This window comes from Python bivittatus, unplaced genomic scaffold (assembly GCF_059951505.1).
Source record: "Python bivittatus isolate LINGU-HERP-01145 unplaced genomic scaffold, Pbiv_v1 ctg000160_np1212, whole genome shotgun sequence".
NCBI lineage: Eukaryota > Metazoa > Chordata > Lepidosauria > Squamata > Pythonidae > Python > Python bivittatus.
Window position 1 is genome coordinate 5,841,958 of NW_028277076.1, and position 17,855 is coordinate 5,859,812.

At 44.2% G+C, this 17,855-nt stretch overlaps 1 protein-coding gene across 3 annotated transcripts in view; it reads left to right on the forward strand.

Annotated features, from left to right (window-relative positions):
• The window catches only part of MAPKAP1 (MAPK associated protein 1), a 113,800-nt gene that overhangs the window by 58,751 nt on the left and 37,194 nt on the right, over positions 1–17,855 (forward strand). For all 3 annotated transcript variants that reach the window (XM_088147012.1, XM_088147013.1, XM_088147014.1), the window contains exon 7: positions 1,911–2,020. In XM_088147012.1, coding sequence (XP_088003138.1) covers positions 1,911–2,020 — 110 coding nt within the window. The remainder of the gene's footprint in view (positions 1–1,910; positions 2,021–17,855) is intronic.

A 17,855-nucleotide genomic window follows, 5' to 3' on the forward strand; every position in this document is an offset into this window, starting at 1 on the left:
ATTGTTTGAAAGATGTTTGAACCTCTACTATGGAAAAGATGAGAAAAACATACTTTTGGTCCTTGAATGTCCATTTGTGCTGGACCAGAGCTGTGCAGTCAGTCCTGAGTTTATTATTAAACAACTTTGGCATCAAGGAAATGGCTAAGACCATATGCAGGTTTTACAAAGGGGAGGTAGCTAATGATAATAATTTGTCATTTCTATCCTGTTCATCTACTGAGGTGTTTAGATAAGCTTAGATTTAAAACCAAAACAGTAATTGCAAAATGCAGTCTAAACAAGCAGTGAACAACAATATAAAAGAGATGAGGCAGATTGGTGGCGGTGCTAGTGGGACCTCTGGAGGTTACTCCTGGGCCAATACCTCCTACGTCTTGCCTGACCTTATTTTTCTTTGCTTGTGAAGCTTTTGGGTCCAAAGCTGCGCTTAGATCCCTGGGATGTGTAGGAATAGAGAACAACTAAAAAGAAGATGGGAGAAAGGTAACCACAGCCAATTCTTCTGGCCTCTTAAAAAGAAGAGTAGGATCTCTTCAGGCTTCATGCCTTAGAACTTCCCTCATACAATATACAAAGTGGTATAAAAAAATGATATCATAGAGCGCTACTAGCAAGATGATAATTATAGCATGTTCTCGCTTCCTAAACTGTAAGTAGATACTAGATATATCCCAGCTCAAGTCAGAACTGGGTTCAGCATGGGATTACATATGTGTCATGGGTTTATAAAAGACTTCCTGGTGTTTGCTCCTCAGCTTTCTGGTGTAAGAGCAGCAACATGATGTCCATCACCTTCCTGCTGTGAAAATCTCAGGTCAATATAAGCTTATTCCCATGGCACCCGGACCTCACTTGTGTGAATGCCGGGTGCAACATCTCCATCTCGTAGCTCTAAAGATACGGACAAGCTGTGTTCTAACATGCGATGGAGAGGGTGGAACGCTGACTTCCTGCCGTTTCTGGAAAGTAAAGAAGAAGGTGGATGGGAAAAGCTGCTCTGGCCTGGAATAGGATCCAAAGCAAATAATCCGCAGGGTTGTAACACTTGCCTTGTTTTGACGGCAAGCATCGCACGTTGCCAGGGTTGTATTCCAGATCTGCCGTCTTTGGCAACGCCCTTAATTAGGAGTGTTTCGATTCCATCCAAGATATGCAGAGGAGTTCAGGGTTCAGTCCAAACAAACAGCTGTGTCTGCAGCTAAAGAGCATTAATTGCTCCAGACTGAACGTGCTCCTTTCCCACTGCTCATGGGGTCCAAGCACAGCCACATCAGATGTGCAGAGATGGAGTGGAATTTCATTGCTTTAATGCACCCTCGAAGCTAGTAACTTTTTCAGATCCCTCACAGCCCTCCAGAATCCTACCTGGGTAGGTTTTGAGCTTGGGGTGGTGGTGGGGGCTGTGATAAACTGAATAAATGGAACAAGAACCACCAACCTTTTTCAGGTTTGTTTTGGGCCTATTTCACCTTTGAAATTGGGCCACAATAGGTCCAGAACAAACAAAGGCAGTAGTTTTGTTTTATTTATTTAGTAAAGCAATTTGTACGCCGCCTTCTTGCTGCACTAGAGCCAGATCTGGAACGTGGAAATGGGGTGGGAGAAGATTATTCCGCCTCGGAAGTCCTGCAGCTGCAGAAAACTCGGCAAGCAACCTTTTGCTCCGAGAACCGCATCAGTTGGGTTTACTGCTCCTGTTGGGTTCATCCTGTGGCATTCCACATTCCTCCTCTTTCTGTTCCTTCTCTGCTTGTAAAAAAAAATAAATAAAAATCCGGCACTGGCTGATGGTCCTCACGATTTTGCCTGCCATAAGCTGCCCCCTGGTGACCACTTTGCGACAGCCAGGGCCAAGCACGTACATGAACCAGTCTGTGCAACTCACTCTCTTTTTCTGTGCCTTGCAGAAACGCCGCGCATGGATTCTCCCTGATCCAGGTGGAGAGCATGAAGGTCACCATGAAGGATATTTTGCAAAAGGCTTTGAAGCGAAGGAAAGGGTCACAGCGAGGCTCAGGTGGGGGTGTGAACTTTTACTGCACTTGTTTTGGGGAGGGGAACGCGTTTTATTGCTGGGCACCTGATTCCTTTCCTTCTGAATCGTGTTTTTCTTGTGGAAATGTGCTGAGTGGCAACTCTAAGCAGTTCAGCTATCGCTGTGCTCTGAGAGGAACATCCCTTCCAGGTCCTTGAACAGCAAGCAGACATTCAGTATATCCACAGCCAAGGCCTCCTGACTGTTTTTATAGTTATTTTCACCTGGGTTTTGCTTTAGGGTGAGCATCTCTGTGTGGGCACTTGGGCATTTTCCCTCACAAAACAGCAGGCTGACTTTCTCCTACAAATGGGAGCGAGCCTTTACTCTTTTTTTGCAATGTGCTTATTTTATTTTTTAGAAAAGCATTCGTCTCAGAAGAAATAGATTCAGACTGTAAATCTGGAGCTATGTCTCTGCTCAGCGTGATGGTGCGCCTGCCCCTTTGCCACTGCTGTATGCCCCATTGTCTTCCCAAATGGAGCGTGCCCCCAACCTCTCGGTAATTGTTTGGAAGCAAGGCACGTTACTAGCCGGCGCTCCTGAAGGCTGGTGGAGCCGCTTGTATTTTATCCTCTCTGCTTTAGCCTGGAGAATCCAGGGCGAGTTTAACTTTCTGACTTGTGCAAATGGCATGTCAGAGACTCACAATCAGCTCTTTCAACAATTTAAGACGTTTAAGCCTTCGGGTAAAAGTGTTTGTGCTCTCTTGGCTATTTCTTAAACATGCACATCAATCAGGGGCAGGAAAACAAGTGACTCTCTAGATGCTACAGAAGTATATCCCCCAAAGCATTCAATAACATGGGGAGTAGAGAGGGATTCTGGGTGCTCTAGCCATTTCTGGAGGGCTCCCCCCACCCCCAGATCGCCCATCCCTGGTATGGAGAAAACTGATGTCAAAATTTACCTTTAATTCCAAATTAGGGTAATACACACAGAAGGGGACCATCCTTGTTTGAAACGTTCCATCAGAATGTTCCAGTTGGCTATGCTCCTTTGGAACAAACATGGAAACAGCTTGAATGTTTTATGCTGACTGTTCACAAAACTCTTGACACCTATGTATTTTGCATCAGGCGTCCCCTTTCAGAGTTGAACCAGCCTATCTTGTTTCTTGCAATTGGAAGATATTTTGTTCAAGGCCAGAAAGTAACAGAAGGTTTCGCTCCAACTTGGAGACGATTCTCTCTGGACTTTGCTTCGTGCCCAAAGTACTCAAAACTGGACGTTTGAGATCGAACTGTTTTGCAAACCTGTATTCCAATTTTATTATTTCATCTTTTAAGGTATTTTCAGAATCAAAGATAGGCTCCTCCTTTGAATTCCTTGCTTTTAGGAATTGAAAGCTCTTTTAGTGGAAACTCAAGGTTCGTCTTACAAATCACTGTATTCTATTTTACAGTGAGTTGCTGGGATTCAAAAGCGGTGTGAACTTTCATGAGAGTAAGGACTTCCAAATACAGAGGAATCAACTCCTCTGTGATATGCATACACTTAGGCTGGGCAAATGGAGGGCCTTCCGGAATAACAGGCTTCATTCGACAATCTCTTTCAGCATATTGAAACATCTCTCCTTGCGCTAACATCTGGCTAGGTGTTTCTTGTTTTGGAAAGAAGAAAAAAAGCTTTAGGTCTTCTTGCTTTTAATTGTCAAGAAACTCATTTGGTAGCTGGAGGCCTGTGCAGGTACAGCCTTAAAGCCCCAAAGCCGAGAAAATCTTTCTTGACATCAAGAAATAATTATGGTGAGAAATGGCACCGGGTCTTGTCACACCACAAAGAACTTTAATATAAACCTATCTATAGACTCAGTAGAGATAACATCTTGTCTTGGCTAAATGAATGAAACCTTTCTTTTTTCCCCACTACCAGTCCTTTTAGTTTTAACTGTGCTGAAAGAAAGAACATAATTCCCCACCCAGGATTCTGTTTAGAAAAAGTGGTAGAGCCCGGTTTCCAGCCCCCACTTCTTCTCCAAACGAGTCTATAATCTGTCACAGATTTAATTAGCTATCTTCAGATGAAAGCTGAAGTTTTAATAAAAGTTAGAAGAGATAACACTGCAAAGGACATGGATGAGCTGTCTCAAGGCCGTATTCCAGGGGAACGATAAGAGCTGTAAAAAATGGCAGCGGAGAGCAATTGAATGAAGCAATGAAAATCTGATTCTTTAAAAAAAAAAGAAGGGGAAGAAGAAGAAGAAGAAGACGACGACAGAGCGCGCATGGGTTGGGGCGGCAAAGATGAAAACCTGCTGGTGTCTGCAAGACATTTGGCTCCTTGCCAGGCGTCATCGTTCACCCTCGGCTGCTGGCGGCCCTGTCCAGATGTGCCAGCCACACGTTCCAGCTTTTGCCAGCTGACTGCGCCGTTTGATAACCGGCTCTCCGGATGCCCATCGCTGGCCGCCGAGATGGAATTAGATGATGATGATCTTCCCACAAGTTGAGAGAGGAAACAATGCGTATAAATCTTGATTTCATCTCAGCATGAGAAGTCTTTATCCATCATCACTCATAATGAACAAGTCGTTAGGCGCGATGAATGGTCCTCTGCTTATTCCTGCCGTCCCCTCCTCAACATCTTCCTCCCCCCCACTCACCCCTTTTGTTCACCTTTTTTTTTTCCAGGTGACTTTTATCAGTTTACCTGGTGTCAAACTTTCTCTCTCCTTCCCTAAGTAGTACAAACAGCTGATGGGTGTGCTTAACTCACCCTTTCCCAATCTGGCGCCCTCCAGATGCGTTGGGCCATAACTCCCATAATCCCTAGCCAGCACAGCTGGTGGCCAGGTTGTCACAGCATGGGCTGTCTCTATTATAAAGAGCAGCCTTTCCCTCTAGCTGTTTTGGGGGCTGCAATCCCTGCTAGCTCAGCCAAGAAAAGTGGCATTTTGGAAGGAGAGAGGAGGGAGAGATGACAAGGATTTAAAAGTAGTTGCAAAAGTGGCTCTAGGGTTCAGATGAGTTGGTGATTTGATTTCGCTTTTTATATCCTGCCCTCCTAGTCTGTAAACACCCCTCCAGGCTAGCTTAGCACATTTACAAAATACAGTGGTATTCCATAAATGCAGTTATTTGATCAAACTCAGAGGTTCACCAGTTAAAGCAAAAATCTAGACAGAAAAGTATCCACCCAGTAAAACATTGCTCAGTAATGTTACAAGGAAAGATCTTTGCGTTAAAGTCAGTGTGTAAGGAACTCAGCTTGAAGGTCAGTCTAAGCATCATAAACCACAGTTAAGGAAGGATCAAATATTATCAAAACTAGGCTACTGGAGTAAGCTTTGTAAGTTTCTGTTGCCCACCTGGACACTCTTGCTTAATCATGATTTGTTGAATAGGCTGCAGTTAGCTGGGTTGGCCTAACCCATTACACATCTGTCTGTGGTTGGATCCTCACTACAGACTGGCAAGGGATGAAGCTGTATGGCCAATGCTGAGAGACAGCAGCAATATGGGTTGCCAGCAGGAGTCTCCACAAGCTCTACTTGGACGTAGTTGTTCTTCTACACCGAAAATGTGTGTTCTTCTCCCTTACCATTTAGACCCAGCAAAGTGCGATCTACCGTGCAATGTGGGAAAAGGTTCTGCAGAATTTCAATCAGGCTGTCTAACTGGGTGGTCCAGCAGGTAGGCGTTGCCAAAGAGGAATTTGGAGCCATGTTCAAGGGCCCAAGATGCCCACTTCTGCCCTACGAGTCTCTTTTGTCTAGAACTTCAAGCTGTGTCAGGACATTCCAAGAGGGCCAGTTTTCTTTTCAACCCTGTTCCCAATCCAGTTGGAATGATCACGGCAGAAAAAGGCAGGGGATCCCCTCATCTTAGAAACTGAAGAGCCACACCAAACAGAGTCCCAGGTTGTAGCCTAACTGAGAAAATGGTCTCCTTGTGAAGAAAATCAGCTTCATCTATTCACGGTAGACGTCCCTCAGCCCTTTACAACCAGCCCATCCAGATATCAGGAGCTTTGTACACCCCCTTTTGAAGCAAGCAGTAACTCTCTCTTTCTCCCTTTCTTCTGAAATCCCCCTTGGGAATCACTGACCTTCTCAGCCGCTCCATTTCTTGACTCCTGTATAAAAATGCCATTCTGAGCCTTGTTGCCACCAACCTTTAGCAGTCTTCTCAGGCATGAGGGGGAAAGTGACAGGTCAAGTCCTCGGTGACAAATGGAGCTTTGAGATACGACTTTATACAAGTTCCTTTTTTAGAAAAGTACAAGTGGGGACTTGCAGCAGAAATGTCATCGGAGGGTCCTCATTCCCAATTCAACCAGCAATTCTCTCCAATGTTTCTTCCCCAGGCAGCCTGCGTCTGTTTTTTCCTTAATCACTGAGCATTCAGTCTTTTAAGTTTGTTTGGTTTTTGAAAGAAATTTCAAGCATACTTTGAGATTGTCCCGATTTGGCCCAAGGATCAGGGCTTGAAAGGGATGAGATAGTTGGTGGCCTGGGAACAGGGACTTAGGTGTTTGGAAATGGCTACTGGCAAGGAAGAAGACTCTTGCCCTCGTGGCAGCTTTTCTTGCATTTATCCAGAGAGTCTACCTTGAGTTAGCATAGGCGTTTGCTACAGCCCTCTGGTGACAGTAGAGTAGAAGCAAATTCATCATGTCTGGCGTATAGTGACATGCATTCGACATGCTGGGCTAAATGGGTTAGGTAATCAGGTTCAGCATGTTGTGGGAATCCAGCCAATCTCTTCACCTATTGTCTGAACACTGCCTATCCCGTTCAGCCATCATATGGTTTATTTGGACATTGCATGTATTTTGTTGACCCAAGTTTAGGGTCTTGGCATGTTGTGTGAACCCAGCCATTATCTGTGCTGGCCCCTGAGTTATTAGTGAACAGCCAACCCAAGCTGAAAGCTCAGCAAGTTTGGGAACGAGCTTGGGGAGAATTCTGGGATGGACCAACAAAAAAGCTAGACCGGGGTCCAAATTGGCCTCTGAGCCCATTTTTTTAGGAGCTCCCCTATGGCAGAGGGTCCCAAAGCTGTTGATACCCTTCCAAAATGTCAACATGTTTGTGCTGCCCCTTCATGAATAAAACTAAATAATAAATAGAACTGTCATGTCTTGTACATGTTTTGCATACATGGCTAGAACCACAGGTTTAGCCACCTCCCTAGAAGTCTCAAGGCTTTGCTCCCTATTTTTCCTGTGCAAGTCTAAACATCATTCATCCATCCATCCATCCATCCATCCATCCATCCATTCATATATAATCTTTCTAGAGCCTAAAGATGGAGTACTGAGAGGGGCACATGGGTGAGATCCCAGACAGTGAGGTCCAAGCTGACCATGGCATTCCAAGGGACTAGGATTAGATTTTCTTTCCCCAGAGCTTTCCCTGTCGAGTCTTACGTTGGGTCTATTGCTTTCTGAGGCAGGTTGTTCCATCGCTGGACAGTCTTACCATGAGGAATTTTCCCCTGATGTTCAACCAAAATCTACTTCTTTGTCATTGAAACCCATTGTTTCCTTTTCTGGAACCACCCTGAACAATTCAGCCCCCTCTTCTACACAGTAGCCCTCCAGACAATCAAAGATAGCCATCAGGACTTCCTGCAGTCTTTTCTCCTCCAGGCTCTGTATCATTTTGCTGTTCTCATCTGGACACGCTCCAGTCTGTCAACGTCTTTCTTAAAATGGGGTGCTCAGATCTGGACGCGATATTTTAGCTGCAGTCTGACCAGTGCAGAATAGAGAGGAACAGTGGCTTCTCCCTTAGATGCTGGTTAGGAATTCTTGGAGTTGCGATCCAAACATAGGTTTGAGGAAGCTTTTTTTGGACACAACATTTTAAATCCTCCAGGTCTAGAAGGTTGTGATGGACTGCGGGTTGGGACTACCCACCTGGATTATGATAATCGGTCCTTGGGGCTTTAAAAGGGATCAGCGCCATGCTAAATTTAAATTGGGCCAAGGAGTTCCAAAGGACACACAGGTTAATAAAATCTCCACCTTCATTTGGCAGGACGGACAGCCATGGGGGGTTAATGGGAATTCTGTATCCTTTTTTGGGGGGGGGGTCACATACTCAACTAAGGAACTGGACTAAATTTCCATGAACGTTAGCGAGATTTGGGGAATGGGGGGGGGGGAGGGCAGCGAGGGAGCCAGTAACAAACAATCATTGTCATCGAATGGGGATGATAAATCTACTGAGGAAATTGTAGAGGCAGATGCTTAATTAGTCGAAGTCAGGCTGGATAAATCAGAGATGGCTGTGCAGATCTGCTCAGGTCCTTTTTTGTGTGTGCCGCTTCATCTACTCCTCTTTTTGCCGCGGTCCCTCTCTTCCTCCCAGCTCATCTTGATGTTGCCTCCTCAAAGCCAACCCTTGTCACGTTTTTTTGGTCCCTCACCCCTTGCGCACACACACACACACACATATGCACACACACATCCCCCACCCTGCACTCGCTGCGAGGGAGGCAAAGGCAATTGCTCCTGCCGTAATGGATCCCCCCGATGCGCATTCATAAAATAGGAAACGTAATGGATGTTTTCTTATGGTAATGAAAAACAACGAAGCAGCATACTTTATCTTCCGCGCCGCCAGTTAACCTATTGCAGGCCCAGCAGCCCGTCTGGCAAGCAAGTGGGGGAGAGGAAAGAGAGCTGATTGGGTAAGGGGAGGGGGGTGCCAGCAATTGATCGTGCTTGCAGTAACCCCAGCAGATCATTTTCTGTCCCACTCGGGGGAGAGCAGATTTAGTCAACATGCAGTTCCCTAAGCCCTCCATTTTCAGCGAGGGAGCACTCTTTTTTTAGTCTTAGGCTGGGAGCCAAGCAAGACTTTGGCCCACCATATTTAAGCTGGCTTGCTGGTTCTGGGCAATGGTTTCTTCTAAAACTCTTGACTGTTGAAAACAGAGACAAGACATTAGCCAAGTAGGGGAAGAATTCCAGAAGACCCAGCGGGATGCCTGAGCAAGAGAAATAATGGACCAACAAACCATTGGTCTACCTAGGACAGAAGTGGGCAAGCTGAGACACACACACACACACACACCCAAGGCTCTTGTTGACGCTGCCCCAAGTCCCTCCAACAACTGTTGCTTAAAATCAGTTCTCACAAATTTGAGGCAGGAAAGCCACCAGGACTGTCTTGGGCATCCTAAAAATGAAACCATGTGATTCCAGAAATGGCAGGGAGGAAATCCTGACTCCCTCCCAAAAATAAAACACACAACAAAGCAAAACCAGTGAATTCCAGAAACTTAAAACACCCCAGTGAGTATGAGGAGACCCTGCCCACTTCATGGCTGCTGTTGCCCACGGCTGCCATTGACCCTTCCAAAAATGGTCAGTTGTGGGCCCAGCTTACCCTGAGCTAGACCCTGGTACCAGCTAAACATCTGGAGCTACAAACCCCATCACCCCCAGACAGCAGGAGTAACTGTCAAGGTTTGGGGACTTGCAGCTGAAAGCGTCTGTAGAGTACTATACTGCTTATTCCAGTCTCTCCCAGTTTGGCCCAGGCTGGTTGGCAGTTGTTGTCCCAGAATTTTTCCCAGCCCTACTTTCTAAAATTTGGAAGGCAGGGAGCCAGGAGCAAACCCCTCTAAGACGAGGAACTCAAACTACGCTCCCCTCCAGATACATTTTTCCCTTTCTTTCCGAAATTGCAACAAATCTTCTGGATCCTCAGAGATGTCAGTTGTGCTTGTTTTAAGATGGACACGAACCTGTTACCTTTTCCATCCAGGATATATAACTTACAGGTGACCGATAGGGCCTCACACAGCCTTTGAAAATGTGTTAGACTCCAAAGAGGTGGGTGAGAGCCAGATACTCTCTCCCGCCAAAAAGGGAGGTATAGCCAAGACCAAAAATTGATCTACTTTTAATTCAGTTGCTCCTGGAGGAAAGGCAGCATATAAATTTACTTAATGAATAATTTGAGGCTGATATTAAAATGGCATTCAATAAACTACAGTTTGTATGATAAGATTTATTTTTTTATTGGCTCTCAAGGCCACCTAACTCCAAGAAGACTCTGGGCAGCTTACAGTATTTAAATAATATATAATCTAATCACTTTCCCCCTGCTATTTGATTAAGAATTAGTGTGCTGGCAATTTCAGGGAGACACTGGTTATGCTCCTTGGCTTCCATTTCTGAAAAGCATTGCTACTGAGTTCTCACCCCCCCCCCATAAAATGGCCCATGCCTGTGCTTTTGAAGGACCACCCAGCTTCTCATGCCTTAATTCTGAGGATCCATGTGGCTTGTCCAAAATATTTAAGTGCAGGGGTGTAATGGTATGAGGAATGACCTTGGGAGACAGGAGGAAGAACCGCAGACGAGGCAACGGTCAGATAACAGACACCTTAGCCCACAGAAGGAATGGGGATGTGGCAAGTGTCCCAAAAGGGACCCTCCCCAGTTTCTTGAGGTGTAAAGGTGACGGGGGGGGGGGGAAATGTACTTTCAGACTTGCAAGATTCTGTTAGTGTCACCTTACAATTAAAGTAGAATGTGTTCATCTGGGTGTGCTTCCTGTCTGGACTACCTTGCACGGTTGACAAGGGCAGACCTTGCTTCCAACCCCACCTAAAACAGACATGCTTCTATGATTGCACCAGAACAATAACATGGCCAGCTGAAGTTACCTCTTCTGTAAGGCTTGTACAGGCAGGGGCAGGGGAGGGGAGGGGAGGGGAGGACTCCTGGGGCGTGCACACCTTTTGAAATCTGACATTGCGGAAACGGCATTCAATTTCACTAAAAGAGGTAGATGCCATTCCAAAATGAAATGGTCCTCTTCTGCCTTAAAAAAAAAAAAAAAAAAGACAGTCTGGCTGAGAAGACGTGGTCCTGAAGAGCTCTCCCAGGTTTTCCATTAAATAAATAAGGACGGATCAATCTCTTTTAAAGGGTTGGATCCAATCCGGTGTTATAAAATGACCATTCTTCCGACGAATGCTCTTAAGCATATTTGATGTAGCCACTTTCCATCTGCCTTGCCAGAAACATGGGCTCATTGGCAGACTGGTTTTGGAAGTTGGCTTTTGGGGGGGGAATGGGGGGTCAAAATTGTAGGAAACCCACCCTCTGTAATTCTGTATATTTTGTTTATGAGTGTTCTCATTATACAGAAATGTGTATCAATCCCTTGTTTTTTAATGCAGCCCTTCCCACCCCCCAAACCTGTCAAGGGAAACCCAAACAATATGACAAGGAACAAGCAAGCAGCAAGTCCAAACTCTTGCCTTAAAGCAGGAATAAACACTTGTGCAACACACAAACCTCAGAAAGGAGCAGCTGTGGCCATGTGTGAAGCCCATAGAGTGTCTGAGACAGAGCAGCACCTTGAAAATGTGCACACACACCCATGCTTTACATCCAGCTAGCCCCCACTGCTGCTTTTCCAGATAGAGAAATGTCTCCAGATGTGGATGGGTCAGTGAATTGTGATAGCTTCTTAGAGATGGGGGTGTGGGGGGGAGTTCCCTTTACAGTGACACTGCCAGGATTCAAATTCAAAAGTTTCCCTTGTTTCCAGTTGGAATCCCCGTTTAGAGGTTTCTCCCCCTCTCTTCCAGAGTCCTAATCTAAACATTTCATTGCTGTTCCCCCTCCAAAACACTGAAATCATCAAGATGAAGCTGCATGAAATTTTCTTTCCCTGACACCCTGCCCCACCCACACCCTATCCCTAAGGCCTGGAACAGCTCTTGCTTTGCATATCACAACCCTTGGAGGAAACCCAAAATAGTTCCTGTGAAGGCCATCCTAACCAGTCTTTACCAGACAGCTGTTTCCAGCTGCAAACGCATTCCCCAAAGCCGGCGTCATGTTCATTCTTTTTCAGACCGAAAGCTTCTTTACACGTAATTGTCGTAAGCGCTCTTCCGATCATGACTGCAGAAACATGACCTGTATTTTCCATAGGTTAAGGCTGGGGTGTGGGTTCAAAGCGTTGTGTGATTTAGAGAAACGCTCCGTACCTGCATCAGAATGAAAGTAGCAGTTTGAAACGACGCAACATTTCTCAAAAAGGGCTTTGCATGTTCAGGAAACTTGAACAGAAAGTAAGAAAAAGGCCAAATTTGGCCTTTTTGGGGAGAGCAACCGGTGTGCCCTTTGGGAAATTGGACCTGGTGGGCTAAACTTCTTGGTGAGAGTTGGAGACTTGCCACATTTATGGAAGTTGCACTCTTTTCTTCAGGGCCTGATTAGTTTAGCCCCTAAGTTATTCTTAGAACCAAGGACAGTGGTATACACACACACACACACACACACCCCATCCAGTAACAATCTTCCCTGGGCAAATTATAGCAATAATAAAATATTTATTACTGGGGTAATGGTTTCTCACTGTCCAGGTGTCATCAGCTTTTAACTTAAAATCTATCATGTAGGTGCAGGTTTAAGAGCATTAAGTGGGCTAAACTATAGGCTTAAGACCAAGACTCATCTAGGTAGCCCAGCATACTGTCTTCACAGGAGGCACATCCAGGTATGTTAAAGAGATTCATAAGCAGTTCATTCACCTTTCCCTTTCATCCCCATGCCTGTTACTTAGAAGCATCCTGGCAAAATGATCCACAGAAGTTACTAATCTTTTGGTTTGACAAAATCCATCTCTATGGTCTTCATGCCAAGGGCCCCCTCTCCAAGAGGTGTTCCTGAGCCCTAGACAAATTAAAGATCAGCAGAGCTTGTAAGATCTTGTGAAGATGGGGGAAGTACTTCTAGAGCCCATATGTGATTAAATAAAGACACCGAGTGCTTGAAAATGTTCTAAGTTTTGCCCAAGATGGTGGTCCCGAAATCTGTGAGAACTTCCATATCAAATGATGTTGATATTATCATAGAGCTTCTCCTGCCCATAAAGAAGTTGCTTTTGGTAGCCATTCAGGCTCCTGGGCCACCATTGGAAAGCAGAACATTCCTTCACCCTCACCCTCAAGATGTAGTAGTATTCATACATAGCTCAGTAGGAGACCAGGGGTGCCCAGAACCATGGCAGACCCACCTCTCTGGCCAGTATCCCTTTCACCCATGTCTAGTGAGAATTACAGAGTCAGGAGCAGATGCCTGTAGCTTCACTTTGAAGCTTTGAGGGAAATTTAGATGGTGTCTCCATCAAAGCCATGGTTCTGCCTGGGAATAGGAAGGGGATCAGAAGCAGTCTTGGTTCCAAGGGTTCACCCCACCCACCCCCTTGGAGTTGCCTCTGCCCCACCCTGAATATTCAAGTCTGCCATTCTTGCCTTGGGGAGAACATAGAAAACAGCGCTAGGTACTTGATAATTTCCATTCTGTGCTATTTATTTCCAGCCACAGTAGTTATCGGCAAAATGTCCCCATACACCCAAACATCTAAATGTATTATAGTGCACATTTTAAAACCCACTTTGCAATCCTAAAGCCTTTAGAAGCTGTCTAGTGGAAAATCACAGAGTAGTCTTTTTTTTTTTAAAGCCTTTGGGGTGGTCACATCATTCGCTGCTTGCAGCCCCCTCCCAACTCCCCTTATTTTAAAAAATAAATCAAGGCACTAAAACAAGTAAAAGAAATTTGTAATTGTGCCTTCCCCACCTCCCCCCATTGGCTGGCTCACTTTATTCCCTTGCGAGGTGAACGCAGTAGAGGAAGAACCCTTTTTATTTATTTTAAGGGCTATTTTGACTAAATTCTGTAATTTCGCCAGCTGTCAAGGTGGTGTTAAGTAAAATGGGTTTGAACCGCTGTAGTTTTTGTGTCCCAGGCCAGGTGTCAAGGCCCTTTCTCCCTTTCCTCGAAATTCTGTCAGTCTGGATTTACTATCCGTTTCCCGCAGCTGAATTCTTAAGCAGCGCGATTTAACACTTCAGTTCTCCATCAACTGGTTGCGGCATTTATTTGAATGCATTATTTCCATGCACTCCATTTCCTTCCCTTCTTTCCTTCTTTCCTTCCTTCCTTCCTTTTTTCAATTGTTCCAAGTAAACAATTGTTTATTTCCTTGGAACCCATCTGTATTTCTGCAGAGAGTATGAGAGATAAACTGTACATGAAATCTGGTGATGTTGCCTTCGCGCAGGTTCAGAGAAAATGGATCCTTTTAAAACGTCTTTACTTTGAGGCAGGACGGGTGCGTTTGCACAGACGAGTATTAGGTTTGAGTAGCAGAGGGCACAACGTGTCGATTCATTTCTTGATGACATGTTTAACACCATCAGCACCACCACCCTTCCACTTTGATCAAGCTCTTTCAGTGGCGTACAAAAAGTCAAATAAAAAATAACTTCATGGACATGAAGTGGCAGGAATACAACCAGTACAGAACCAGGGGCTTACAGTCTAATTGGTTTAGGTGACAACAGGCTCAGAAGAGACATTTTTCTTTCTCTCTTCTAGGTTGTTCATATAGGTCTCAAAAAACAGTCCAAGGAAGGAAAAAAATAACATGGATCAGGTTACAGTAACCTGGTTTAAATGATTGTTGGCTCCATTAATGATTGTTTTGAAGCTTTGCATTAGCCTATGTGAGCACTATCTCAGGATAAAGACTGAGTTCACAAGGCTGCAAGGCATGGTTTGCTGAAGCATTTTTTAATAAGCCATGATTGGCTTGGATTTCATATTGCATGAACTCATAAACCTTGGTTTACAAAGGCTAAGTCTGCACAGCATGGTAGATTTATAACTAAGAGTAGTGTGTAAACCCAGCATGCATCAGTAGTAATCATCTTCACTCATAGCCATATATTGATCAAATAATAAGGCATTCCTGTGCATTTCTAGTGGAGTTTATTCTGATAGAGTGGATTACAGAGATCCAAGTTTGACTCTTATGATTCTTAGACCCTTGACTAGGACTCAAATCCTGCGAGTCAATAGCCAGTCAATTACACCATGATGTTCATTAGGAGGAGGAGGAGGATAGTAGAAGTAGTGATAGTAGTAGTAATAGGATACAGTGTAAAACTAATGCAATGAAAAATTCTTTAATCAAGTTGTAACTGGAAAGATAGCCCTCTCCACTATTTAAAAGAGTTTGATTGGACCTTTAATTGTTCAGTTCAATTTATGGATGTAGTCAACCATCTTCCTAATAGAACTTATACTTCACTTGAAATACAGAAGAAACGAAATCACAGATACTTTTATTTGCAAATAAAAGAAAACCCAACACTGCAGTTAACTGGGCGGAATTTCATCTTAAATCTTTGTTGCTCCTAGAAAATAATTTAGCTCCGGTTTTTGTAATAAACCTATTTGTACTGGATAGAGAGGGGAAAATGCTACTGGGATGTCTATCAGGATAGAAAGTAGTCAGTAGATGGCTTTCTAAGGATCTCAGCAGAAGCTGTAAAATGAGGTTTTATCTACCACAAGTAGTCCATAAATTTCCAAAGAAATGTCCATTGAATTTCCCTTTTATTCCTGCGATTGTGGACTCTTCCTTAAGTATCCTTTTATGTCGTTCTTTGGAATAAACCCAATCTCTCTAGCAGTTATGATCTCTTCTGCATCTTTGTTCTGATTACGTGCATCAAGTCAATGTCTACTCTTAGTGAGCCTTAGATAGACCTTCTCCAAAATGATGTGTCCCCAACCTGGCCCTTCAAGTCTTCCAGCTGTGCTGTGACCCATCACTCTGTAACCTACATTGCTACTGATCATCCCTTTTCCTTTCTCAGCATTATGAGCTTCTCCATAAGGTGTCCAGAACGTGATAATGTGAACCTTGTCATTTGTACCTTGAGTGAGAACTCTGCTTCAATTTGTTCTGTGAATATTTTTGTTTATATATTGTAAAATAAGAGTGTGCACACACACACACACACACACACACACAGATTTGTTGGGATATATCTTTCTATAATTTTGATTCATTTCATCCCTGTCTTACAGCTATGCCTTGCTGACTGATTTTTAAACCATTCTGTTGATCACATCTCCTCTCTCTCTCTCTTTTTATTTTTTAAATTCATTTTTTGTTTGGTTTGTTTCTTCATTCCTTTTTCCTCACTTGGAAGGAAAGTGAGGTGGGGGAGAGAACAAAATCACATTCAGGCTTGTTTATCCCCTGGGTCCGTCAACCTTGACCTATGCATCCTTCATTGCTGCTGAAAGTTAATGGACCAGAATTGCATTCCCCAAATATTGGGGGGCAGAAAAGTAGCCAAGCCCTGAACCTAGTTGATCTCTGGTGATCAGTTCAATTTAGTGACCATTTTTAGCCATTATCCCTGGCCGGAGTGGTGGTGATTTGGTGGACGTCTGGGGGAGAATTGGCTCTTTGATAAGAGCCCTGTTATCAGTGGGGGATACTTTCTCATTTACATTTAGATGAGTATTGATTATTTATTTACTTGGAGAAGTGAGAGTCGCTCCCAATCTTATCTCTCTCGTCTCGGCTTGTCAGCAGAAAGAGAGATAGAGCTCCTGACATCTGCTTGGAGATAACAACACTTTGTAGCAGAGATAAAAGTTGGAATTGGGCCTTTTTCTTGCCTTGACTGAAAGGATAAGTTTTAAAAATTAGAACTGATGGGTCGGGCTTTTCAAAAGCCCTTCTGAAGGCTTTGCAATTTAGCTGGCAGGCAAGATGGCTTCTTAGAATAATGTCCACCTTATACACACACAAACAGGCACGCACACCTTTCTCTCTTTCTCGCTTCTGTTGAGGGACTGGCTTGATTTGGCTGCGTGCTATCAAAGGGAAGAACATTTTATTATTGTTTGTGAGATGTTGCATAAGGCAGTATTGACCATCATAGGTCCTGTTTGATTCTTTAAAAAAAAATATTAAAATCTTCCCAGCTGCTAAAAGGGATGCTTTTAAATTTTAAGAGGCAAAAAACACAAAAGTCATGGAATGGGTGCCACTGATTTTTAAAGTTATAATTAGAGGTTAACAGTCCCCACCTATGTGAGCATAGGGAAGTGCTTGAACAGTATAAGTTAAGGCTTTCTTCACTTGCCATGTCTCTGCTTTCAGTCGATTACAGAAATAAAGGTTGTACAAGACATTCTGCTGGTTCTCATTAATAAGTGGCTGGTTGAGTTATGGGTGTGTTACTTTAAGCAGAATTGTCCAATTGTCCAGTGTGACTGCCTCTGAAGACCATCTGCTGGAGACCAGTAGGCTTCCTTGTACAGTTGGCCACTGTGAGAACAGACTGCTTGACTAGATGGGCCAGGGGTCCAATCCAGCAGAGCATGGCTTATGTTCTTCAGTTCTAACCTCCAGGGCAGGCAGAGCAACCCTCCCATCTTAGGCTATCAAATTTTAATTTTTAAAAGATAGGAAATAAAAACAGTTAAATGCACTCAAAGCCATTCCTTTCAACTGTATTTAATTAATTGTGCTTTCATTTAATATCAATGAAACGAAATCAAATGGGGGGGGGTGATTTTGGCCTAGCGTGCTCTTTGAACACTAACCTTTGGGCCTGAAAAAAGGAAGCAGCGGGAACATCTGGCCTGCAAGGGGAGGGAGGTCTAGGGGTGGCCATATTCAGATCTTTGATCAACATCTGATCTCAACAAGGTTTAGAAAAGCCTCTGTTGTAGTCAGCAGAGTGTTTTTAAATCTCACCAAAGAGGCTGGGGACATTTTTGAGACTAGTCACCGCTGGGGAGGCAAGGACTAATTCCATCCCAACCTTAAACTTTTTCTTTTGTAGAAATTGGCTTTAAAATAGGTTCTGTACATGTCATAGCTGGAATATGTGTGTGGGTTTGCCTAGATGTACGGAGCCAGCAGATCTGGTAGAACCCTCCCAGACTTAAATCACCCTATTCTTAGGCTCTCTTAAGTACAGTACTGATCATAGTACAGTCCTGTCTGGCCTTCTCT